Below are 11,458 nucleotides of genomic sequence, written 5' to 3'. Positions count from 1 at the left end.
ATCGAGGCTGGAAAAAATGTTTTAAAAATTTTTTGGGGGGGTGAGAGGGGGTTAGTGACCACTGGGGGAGTAAGGGGAGGTCATCCTCGATTCCCTCCGGTGGTCATCTAGTCAGTTCAGGCACCTTTTCGAGGCTTGGTCATGAAAAAAAAATGGACCAAGTAAAGTCAGCCAAATGCTCATCAGGGACGCCCTTCTTTTTTCCATTATCGGCCGAGGATGCCCATCTCTAAATCACACCCCAAAGGTGGGAGGGTGGCGTGGTTAAGAGATAGCCATCCTCGGCCAATAATGGAAAAAAAAAGGGCGGCCCTGATGAGCATTTGGCGGACTTTACTTGATTCATTTTTGTTCATGACAAAGCCTTGAAAAGGTGCCCAAACTGACCATATGACCACCGGAGGGAATCGGGGATCACCTCCCCGTACTCCCCCAGTGGTCACCAACCCCCTCCCACCCAAAAAAAATGAAAAAAGCCTCTTTGCCAGTCTCAAATGTCATACCCAGCTCCATCACAGCACTATGCACGTCCCTCGAGCAGTTTTTAGTGGGTACTGCAGTGCGCTTCAGGCAGGCGGACCCAGGCCCATCCCCCCCCCACCTGTTACACTTGTGGTGGTAAATGGGAGCCCTCCAAAACCCACTGTACCCACATGTAGGTGCCCCCCTTTACCCTTTAAGGGCTATGGTACTGTTGTACAGTTGTGGGTTTTGGGGGGCTCAGCACCCAAGGTAAGGGAGCTATGCACCTGGGAGCAATTTCTGAACCACTGCAGTGCCCCCTAGGGTGCCCGGTTGGTGTCCTGGCATGTGAGGGGGGATCAGTGCACTAGGAATGCTGGCTCCTCCCATGACCAAATGGGTTGGATTTGGTTGTTTTTGAGATGGCTTGCCTCGGTTTCCATTATCGGCGAAAACCAAGGTCGGCCATCTCTAAATCCGGCAATCTCAACATTTAGGTTGACCATCTCTAAGGTTGACCTAAATGTTGAGATTTGGCCGTTCCCGACTGTATTATCGAAACGAAAGATGGACACCCATCTTGCTCGATAATACGGTTGGCTCCGCCCCTTCCCGAGGCCGTCCTCGGAGATGGACACCCTTAGAGATGGACGGCCCCATTCGATTATGCCCCTCCACGGCTCTTGGAAAGGGTCCAATACCTAGAGAACTACATCCAGTCTCTAAAATCTGGTAGACTGTGTATATCAACAGAAATATGTTTGAACTTGGCAGTTAACTTGACAGATAAGTTCACTATTGAAATTATCATTTTTAGCTTCATCATCATCTGAAGAACGTCCACTTTAAGAACAATCTGGATGAAGAGATCTTTTTTAATGAGAATAGAGACCTGAACACTGGCTACAATATTATAAACCCGGTCTATCTGCCCAATGGATTAGTGCATCATGAAATTGTTGGAAGTTATAATCCTTATGCTTCCCAAGGGCAGGATTTCATCATCAATGAGAAGGCAATTGTATGGGAGAGTTCATTCACCCAGGTCAGATTTAAGAAACATTAGAGAATGAGGAAAGGCTCTGGATCATGTAGCATCATGCATGTTATTAACTGCAGCTGTGTAACTGGATTATCTCAATTTTAAATGAAGCAGAAATAAAGCAGTAGACCTTGCCAATAGGTTTTGAATTGATAAAGGCATGAATATTTATGTTCAGAGAAAATTGAAAATAAGAACAATTCTGAAAGAGGATATTAGAAAGGGTCAAAAAGAAACTAGATTAGACAGGAGAAGGCTAGTTTTCAAACTGATTTAGTTGACTAAGTAAAGACTTAGCTAGAAAGACCAAAGCCTTTGAAAATTGCTATTTAATCTTCCATATGCTCCTAACATTAGCTGTATAAATTTCTGGTAAGTGTAGAGATGCAAGAGTTTACTTCCCACCACTACAATTATCCCCTCCCATCCTTAAAGGAATCAATGGGAATGCCAGATCTTTGTGATCCTCTCTCTCTCTTTCTCCTATAGAACTTTGTAATGCGCGAGCATGCTTGGTTTTAATGGGGTGAGCATGCGTAGCACTGGAGGTGGTACTGGGCGCCAGGCAATGTAAGACCAGTGTGGGACAAAGGCCTTGGCTGGTGGGTCTGGGGACCCCCGCCAGCCAAACTGGGGGCCCCAGAGCCAATACGGTGGCCCAGGCCCCCGTGGCCCCCCGTAGCTACTCCACTGGTGAAAAAGTGATGCATGTTGGAAAGAGAAACCCGGATTATAGTTAAGTAAGAGTAGAGGAGTGGCCTAGTGGTTAGAGCACCAGTCTTGACATCCAGAGGTGGCTGGTTCAAGTCTCCAGTGCTGCTCCTTGTGATCTTGGGCAAGTTACTTAACCCTCCGTTGCCTCAGGTATGAAATTAGATTGCGAGCCCTTGAGGGACAGAGAGATACCCAGTGTACCTGAATGTAACTCACTTTGAGCTACTACTGAAAAAGGTGTGAGCAAAATCTAAATAAATACTAAATAAATACAAGGTTCCACATTAGGAGACACCGACCAGGAAAGAGATCTAAGCATCATCGTTGATGATACATTGAAACCCTTTGCTCATTGTGCAGTAGTGGCTAAGAAAGCAAATAGAATGTTAAGTATTAGTAGGAAAGGAATGGAAAACAAAAATGAGGAAGTTATAATGCATTTGGTATCGCTCCATGGTGTGACTGCACCTCGAATATTGTGTTCAATTCTGGTCACCGCATCTCAAAAAAGATATAGTGGAATTAGAAAAGGTACAGAGAAGGGTGACGAAAATGATAAAGGGGATGGGATGACTTCCCTATGGACAGAACAAACAGATTCCAAACATTGTCTACTAAATTGGGACGACAGATGTAGGAACACACTAGACAAAGTTGCACCATTACAAAAAAGGACTACACGAAGACAAAACTCAATACCTTGGTTCAACAAAGAACTGAAACTACTAAAAACACATGTTAGGAGACTTGAGCGAGCATGGAAGAAAATAAAAGATGAACAGACACTCAATGCATGGAAACAACAACAAAGAAAATACAAATACTCAATAAGGCAAACTAAGAGAACATACTACAAAACCAAAATAGGGCCAGACTACAAAGACACACATAAACTCTACCAACTCGTGAATAAACTAATAGACACTACACTGGTGACCACAACCAGCACAGACACCCCATCGGCAGACAACCTTGCCAAATACTTCAATGAGAAAATAATACAACTACGATCCACGTTACCACTTAATAATACTGATCACGAAAAATTCATGGATTGCCTTGACCCAACTCCCGATGAATAACCAGCAGATCGAATCTGGATTAACTTCGATCTACTAACCGAAGAATCCATCACTCAAGCAATCAACAAATTCTCTAAAACCCACTCCAAACTGGATATATGCCCCAGCAATCTAATGAGGTCCGCCCCCAAACGCTTCATAACAGACCTCACATCACACTTGAATTACATGTTACAACACGGACTGTTCCCCAAGGACAAAGGAAACATACTTCTTACACCTATACCCAAAGACCTAAAGAAAAAATTAAGCGACACAACCAATTATTGACTAGTAGCATCCATCCCCCTGATAGTCAAACTAATGGAAAGTATGGTAACCAAGCAATTTACCAACTACTTAAACAAATTCACAATATTACATGAATCACAGTCAGGATTTTGATCCAACCATAGCACTGAAACAGTGATAACCACTCTCATTACCAAATTTAAACAATTAATTGCAACCGGAAACAATGTGCTGCTCCTACAATTTGACATGTCCAGCGCGTTTGACATGGTCAGCCATCAAATACTCTCGAACATCCTAGATTACTTCGGGATTAGAGGAAACGTACTAAGATGGTTCAAAGGCTTCTTAACAACTAGAACTTATCAAGTGATTTCAAATTCAAAAACGTCAACACCTTGGAAACCCGAATGTGGAGTACCACAAGGATCACCACTCTCACCAACCCTTTTTAACTTAATGATGACACCTATGCAGACAATGTCACGATATACATCCCGTTCAAGCACGATCTAACCAAAATCACAAATGACATCAAACACAGCCTCCAAATAATGAACTCATGGGCGGACGCATTCCAACTAAAGCTAAATGCAGAAAAGACGTGAGTGTCTCATCCTATCCTCACAATATAACACAAATAAACACAATACCATAAACACCCCGGATTACACCCTTCCAGGCTCCCTGATAGTCAAAAAATTCTGGGAGTCACAATTGACTGAAATCTCACACTTTGAAGACCATGCGAAAAATACAACAAAGAAAATGTTCCACTCAATGTGGAAACTTAAAAGGATTAAACCTTTCTTCCCAAGGGAAATATTCTGCAGCCTAGTACAATCAATGGTGCTAAGCCACCTAGACTACTGTAACGCCATTTATGCCGGATGCAAAGAACAAATCATTAAGAAACTTCAAACAGCTCAAAACAAAGCAGCTAGACTCATATTTGGGAAAGCGAAATACGAAAGTGCTAAACCCCTAAGAGGAAAACTACACTGGCTCCCATTAAAAGAATGAATCGCGTTCAAAGTTTGCACCCTGGTCCACAAAATTATACACGGGGAAGCCCCGACCTACATGTCAGACCTTATAGACCTACCTACTAGGAACGCAAAACGATCAGCACGCACATTCCTCAATCTACACTACCCCAACTGTAAAGGACTAAAATCAGTGGTGTGCTGGAGCCGGCTCGCACTGGCTCGCAAGAGTCGGTTGTTAAATTTTCTTCCGGCTTGCGAGCCGGTTGTTGAAAATAGCGAGCCGGCTCTGGCTCTCCTCCCTCCCTCCTCCCTCCCTCTGGATCTGCTTCACCGCCCGCTTGTTTTTTTAATTCTTCGGGGCAGGCAGTCTTGCCTGCCCACTTCCAGCGCTGACTGTCCTCCCTTGCCGATTCGCGCTTTAAAAATGGCCGCCGAGACTTCCAGAGGCGGCCTCGCGAGACTTCGCCTGAAGTCTCGTTGGCCATTTTGAAGCACGAATCGGCAAGAGAGGACAGTCAGCGCTGGAAGCGGGCAGGCAAGACTGCCTGCCCTGAAGAATTCAAAAAACAAGCGGGCGGTGAGGGACCGGATCGGGAGGGAGGGAGGGAGGAGAAGAATTCGTGAAACAACTCGGGAGGGGGTGGCAGGGGGGAAAAGGGAGTCGCTGCTGGGCATGGGTGGATGGAGGGGGTCACTGGGTATGGGTGCATGCAGGGCAGGGGAGAGGAGGGTACACTGCTGGACATGGGTGCATGCAGGGGAGAGGAGGGTCACTGCTGGACATGGGTGCATGCAGGGCAAGGGAGAGGAGGGTACACTGCTGGACATGGGTGCATGCAGGGCAGGGGAAAGGAGGGTCACTGCTGGACATGGGTGGGTGCATGCAGGGCAGGGGAAAGGAGGGTACACTGCTGGACATGGGTGCATGCAGGGCAGGGGAAAGGAGGGTCACTGCTGGGCATGGGTGCATGCAGGGGAGAGAAGGGTCACTGCTGGACATGGGTGCATGCAGGGCAGGGGAGAGGAGGGTACACTGCTGGACATGGGTGCATGCAGGGGAGGGGAAAGGAGGGTCACTGCTGGACATGGGTGCATGCAGGGGAGAGAAGGGTTCCTGCTGGACATGGGTGCATGCAGGGCAGGGGAGAGGAGGGTACACTGCTGGACATGGGTGTATGCAGGGCAAGGGAGAGGAGGGTACACTGCTGGACATGGGTGCATGCAGGGCAGGGGAAAGGAGGGTCACTGCTGGACATGGGTGGGTGCATGCAGGGCAGGGGAAAGGAGGGTCACTGCTGGATATGGGTGCATGCAGGGGAGAGAAGGGTCACTGCTGGACATGGGTGCATGCAGGGCAGGGGAGAGGAGGGTACACTGCTGGACATGGGTGCATGCAGGGCAGGGGAAAGGAGGGTCACTGCTGGACATGGGTGCATGCAGGGGAGAGAAGGGTCACTGCTGGACATGGGTGCATGCAGGACAGGGGAGAGGAGGGGAGAGAGAAGAAATGCTGGACATGGATGGAGGGGAGAGAAGAGTGAGGAAGGAGATGAGATAAGGGAAAAGGAAGAGAGGCAAAAAACTGCACATGGATGAAGAAAATAGGCAGAAGCTGAGGACCAGAAATGAAGAAGAAAGGAGGAAAGAAATAAATGGAAAGGAAGCCCTGGAAACGGAGTTAAGAGGACAAATAGCAGCAAAATCGGATACTGGAGACAAACAAAGCAGATCAATCAGTGATATGGTTCAAAACTTTATTTTCAGAGATTCGCCCGACACAGACTGTGCTTTCCTCAGTCAAGATGAGGACATCAGCTCAATGCACAGGGTAAGTCTCTGGTCGCATTTTCCAGCAGCTGAGAGATGCGACCAGAGACTTACCCTGTGCATTGAGCTGATGTCCTCATCTTGACTGAGGAAAGCACCCTGCAGGTTTTTTACGTTTCAATCTCATGTCCTGCTTGGACTATTAGCCCCTGACGCAGCCCTTGTGGGCGAAACACAGTCTGTGTCGGGCGAATCTCTGAAAATAAAGTTTTGAACCATATCACTGATTGATCTGCTTTGTTTGTCTCCACGTTGGATTTTGCGGATCGCTTGCCATCTTGTTTCTTAAAATCGGATACTGGGCCAGCATGATCAGAAAAACAGTCACCAGACAACAAAGGTAGAAAAAAAATCATTTTATTTTCATTATAGTGTTTGGAATATGTTCACTTTGAGAATCAGGTGCTCAACATTAAAAGTTTATATTTATTTACTTATTTATGGCATTTTATCCCACATTAAACATGAATTAGATTGGAACCTGGGATCATTTAATTTTTTTTCCTGGAGAGAGTAATGCATTGCCCCACCCCCGGGCTATAGCCAGCTCTGCAATTTGGGGGGGGGGGGGTGCAGAGGTGGACAGGGGGGCACAGAGGTGGTTGGGGGGAGGTGCAGTGGTGGACGGGGGGGGGGGGTGCCGAGGTGGACCGGGGAGAGAGCCTGTTGTTAAAAATTTAACAGCACACCACTGACTAAAATACAAATCCACATACGCAACCAGCTTCTCCTACATTTGTACACAACTATGGAACACACTACCGAAGGCCATAAAAACAACGCAAGACCTAACTATCTTCCGAAGGCTACTGAAAACTGACCTGTTCAAGAAGGAATACCATAAATACCCATCCAAACCATTAAAATAATAAGAATGATTGTGAACCAGAAGGAACCGAACTCTTATCACTTGACTGACCAACCTCATTACTATCAACGGACAAGCAATACCACTTTAATACTAATGTCGAAAATTATTTTTATATAATTGATGACCTAACAAATGTTACAAACTAAACTATTACTCTGGAACCTACGTGAAATACCATAATGTATTCTTCTTTACCATGTATGTATGCACCTTAATGCAATACCACTTTAATCCTTATATCGAAAACGATTTCTCTGTATTTGATGATCTAGCATATGTTACATTCCAATCTATCACCATAATGTATTCTTCCTTATCATGTATGTATGCACCTTAATGCAATACCAAATGTAATTCTGTTACCGGAAATGGCAGTCGCCAGTACGGCAAATGTAAGCCACATTGAGACTGCAAATTGGTGGGAAAATGTGGGATACAAATGCTACAAATAAATAAATAAATAAATAAAGTGGCTAGGGCTCTTCAGCATGGAGAAAAGACGGCTGAGGGGAGATATGACAGAGGTCTATAAAATAATGAGTGAGTGGAATGGGTGGACGTGAATCGGCTGTTTACTCTTTCCAAAATACTAGGACTAGGAGGCACGAAATGAAGGTAGAAAGTAGTAGATTTAAAATGAATCGGAGAAAATATTTCTTAACTGAACGTGTAATTAAACTCTGGAATTCGTTGCCAGAGAATGTAGTAAAAGCAGTTTGGATGAGTTCCTAAAGGAAAAGTCCATAGACCATTATTAAAATGTACTTGGGGAAAATCCACTGTCTATTTCTAGAATACATAGCATAAAATTTATTGTACTGTTTTGGAATCTTGCCATGTACTTGTGACTTGGATTGGTCACTGTTGGAAAGAGGATGCTGGGCTTGATTGACCTTTGGTCTGTCCCAGTATGGCAATACTTATATATATATATATATACAGTGCTTTTTTGTAGAAAAAAAGGTGTCGGTCCTCATTATGGGCAGGGTCACCACATATGGCTCTACCCCTATTGTAGCCACACCCACATTAGCCACACCCCTTATACCAGCCATGGCGCATATAAACTAGGACTAGGAGGCATGAAACGAAGGTAGAAAGTAGTAGATTTAAAATGAATCAGAGAAAATATTTCTTCACTCAACGTGTAATTAAACTCTGGAATTCATTGCCAGAGAATGTAGTAAAAGCAGTTTGTGTCACGTCTGTGGTCGTGACTCCTCTCAGACTCACCCTATTTCCGGTAGTCAGCTTCTGAGCTGACTTCCGTCTGTTCTTTCTGAGTTAGTTCTGTCTCTGTTTCTGTGTGCTGGCTGCATTGGATTGTCTGTGTGCTGTTTCCCGTTCCAGACTTCAGCCCAGTCCAGTCCGGATCTTACAGCCTGTCAGACTTGCTTGGCTTTTTGAGCCAGCACAGCACCCGTACCTGCCTGGTGATTGCTGCAGCTGAGTCTCAGCTGCTGCTGGGCTTATTAGCCATTTGGAAACTCTCTGCTTGGCCTTTGCATCGCCTAAGGCCCTGGTATGTTGGGGTGCTAGTGCATTTCTGCCTAGTGCAGTTTTAGTCTGTAATTCTTGCCTGATTCTAGTTTAGTCTTTGTGTAGCTTTGTGTTCTGTATTGCTTGTTTACTGTATTGCTTGTTTCCCAGTCTTGTTTCTTATTTGTATGTCTTTGTCTAGTTCTTGTTCAGTGGCTGCCTGGCAGCTTTTAGTCCTGTCTCTTATCTATCAGTGTTTGTTCCCTGTTTCAGTGGCTGCTTGCAGCTTTCAGTTCGGTCCCTTGTCTGTCTGAGAGTCCTAGTCTAGTATTCTGCCTAGCCTCCCTGTGTGTTCTAGTCCCTGTGTGTATCCTGCTGGGGTCCAGTTCCGGCCCTGTCCAGCAAGTCCTGCCGGCCACCTGCACCCAGGGGCTCAACTCCTGGGGAAGGGTGGCTAAGTGCAGGTGAAATCTAGGCGTCCCTGTCAGAGTTCTGTCTTAGTCCTGTGTGGGGTGGTTTTGCCTGCCACTGCTGCTCCTCGGCAGTGGTCCAAGGGCTCAGAATCCGAGTTCCTGCTTTTGAAAACGTGACAGTTTGGATGGCTTCCTAAAGGAAAAGTCCATAGACCATTATTAAAATGTACTTGGGGAAAATCTACTGCTTATTTCTAGAATACATAGCATAAAATTTATTGTACTGTTTTGGGATCTTGCCATGTACTTGTGACTTGGATTGGTCACTGTTGGAAACAGGATGCTGGGCTTGATGGACCTTTGGTCTGTCTCAGTATGGCAATACTTATATATAGAGATATTTTATTTATTTAGATTTTGCTCACACCTTTTTCAGTAGTAGCTCAAGGTGAGTTACGTTCAGGCACTCTGTATATTTCTCTGTCACAGGAGGGCTCACAATCTAAGTTTGTACCTGAGGCAATGGAGAGTTACGTGACTTGCCCAAGATCAAAAGGAGCAGCAGTGGGATTTGAACTGGCCATCGCTAGCTAGCTAGCTAGCTAGATAGATAGATAGATAGATAGATAGATTTATATATGTGATTTAAGGAGTAAGGTTTTGGAGGGTCTGGACTAAAGGCGGCAGATTCACGAAGCATTAGTGCTGCTTATTTTTTGAGTTCAATTTCATTATTAAGGGGCCCTTTTACTTAGCTGTGGTAAAATGGGACTATACATACAAATTAGCAGGACATCCTGGTACCCTGGTTACTATGCACTTTCTATCTCAAGTTTACTGGTTTCTAACCCTAGAGAAAGATGTCCAAGATTTTGTGGCAGCTTGCCCTGACTGTGCCCGGCACAAGCCTGACCACACAAAACCACAAGAGCTACTTCAACCACTACCCATAACTAAGAGACCTCGGATCTATCCATGAATTTCATTATCGATCTTACCCTATCTGATGGACATACTGTAATCTAGGTCGTGGTGGATCACTTTTTGAAGATGGCTCACTTAACACCTCTCGTGAGCCTTCTGCCTGCAGTGGAGCCCTCGCAACACTTTATTTCTGACATATTCTGCCTCTATGGATTGCCTGAGACTATTACTTCTGACCAAGGAGTACAGTTTATCTCCAAGTTTTGGCATATCCATAATCGAGCTCTGGGAGTAAAATTGAATTTCTCCTCTGGATATCATCCCCAAAGGAATGGATAGACAGAACGAACCAACCAAAGCTTAAAACAATTTCTATGAATGTATGTGTCCACTCTTCAAGAAGATGGAATACAATTGCTACCTTCTGCTGAATTTGCTCATAATAAAAGTTAGTTCTGCCACAGGAGCAACACATTTCTGCATTATCTATGGACAACATCCACGCATCCCTCTACCATTAACGTCAAACAATGAGGTCTTGGCCGCCACCAGAGCTCTTGCCTCCTTCAAGCAGATATGACAGACAGCCCAAAACACTCTTCGACAGGCCTCTGGTCGAATGAAACATCAAGCGGATAAGAACACGTCAGAGGTCCCCACTGCCATCCCCGAGACTACCCGACATCTTCGGTTAAAGGTTCCTTCTGCTTGATTTGCTCCTCAATTTGTGGGTCTCTACCCTGTATTCCAACAGATAAATCCTGTCACTTAGCAACTCAAATCCCAGCCAGCTTACAAATACATAACACCTTTCATGTGTCCCTCTTCAAGCCCATAGTTCTAAGGAAAACTGACTTGTCTCCACCATCACCACATCCAGTGGTATCCGCTTCTGAACACCATGGCCCAAATTCTTTTCAACTGAAACTGAACACTGAAAAAACACACTGCCTCATCCTCTCATCTCAACACAACATGTACAAACCCACAACCTTAATCACCCCAGACCACACCCTCCCTATCTCAGACAGTCTGCAAATACTCGACGTTACAATCAACCGCAACCTCACATTTGAGAGTCAAGTGAACCACACAACAAAGAAAATGTTCCACTCAATGCGGAAACTTAAAACGCGTAAAACCTTTCTTCCCGAGGGAAATATTTTGCAACCTTGTACAATCAATGGTTCTAAGCCATACAGACTATTGCAACGGAATTTATGCGGGATACAAAGAACAGTGACAAAGAAACTTCAGACCGCTCAAAACAGAGCAGCCAGGTTGATATTTGGTAAATCACGATTCGAACGTGCCAAAACCCTCTGGGCAAAACTGCACTGGCTTCCAATCAAAGAATGTATCACCTTTGAAATCTGCACCCTGGTCCACAAAATTATGTACGGCCAAGTCCCAGGATATATGAA

General features: G+C 45.2%; 1 protein-coding gene across 1 annotated transcript in view; it reads left to right on the top strand.

Annotated features, from left to right (window-relative positions):
• LOC115464498 (vomeronasal type-2 receptor 26-like) overlaps positions 1-11,458 on the top strand; it is a 46,749-nt gene that overhangs the window by 16,658 nt on the left and 18,633 nt on the right. The window contains exon 4 of the mRNA XM_030194865.1: positions 1,280-1,507. Within this exon, the coding sequence (XP_030050725.1) occupies positions 1,280-1,507 (228 nt within the window). The remainder of the gene's footprint in view (positions 1-1,279; positions 1,508-11,458) is intronic.

The sequence above is a fragment of the Microcaecilia unicolor genome, chromosome 3 (genome assembly GCF_901765095.1).
Source record: "Microcaecilia unicolor chromosome 3, aMicUni1.1, whole genome shotgun sequence".
In the NCBI taxonomy this organism is placed as follows: Eukaryota; Metazoa; Chordata; class Amphibia; order Gymnophiona; family Siphonopidae; genus Microcaecilia; species Microcaecilia unicolor.
The sequence above is the reverse complement of the archived record's forward strand: the minus strand, read 5'-3'. Positions and strand labels throughout refer to the sequence as shown.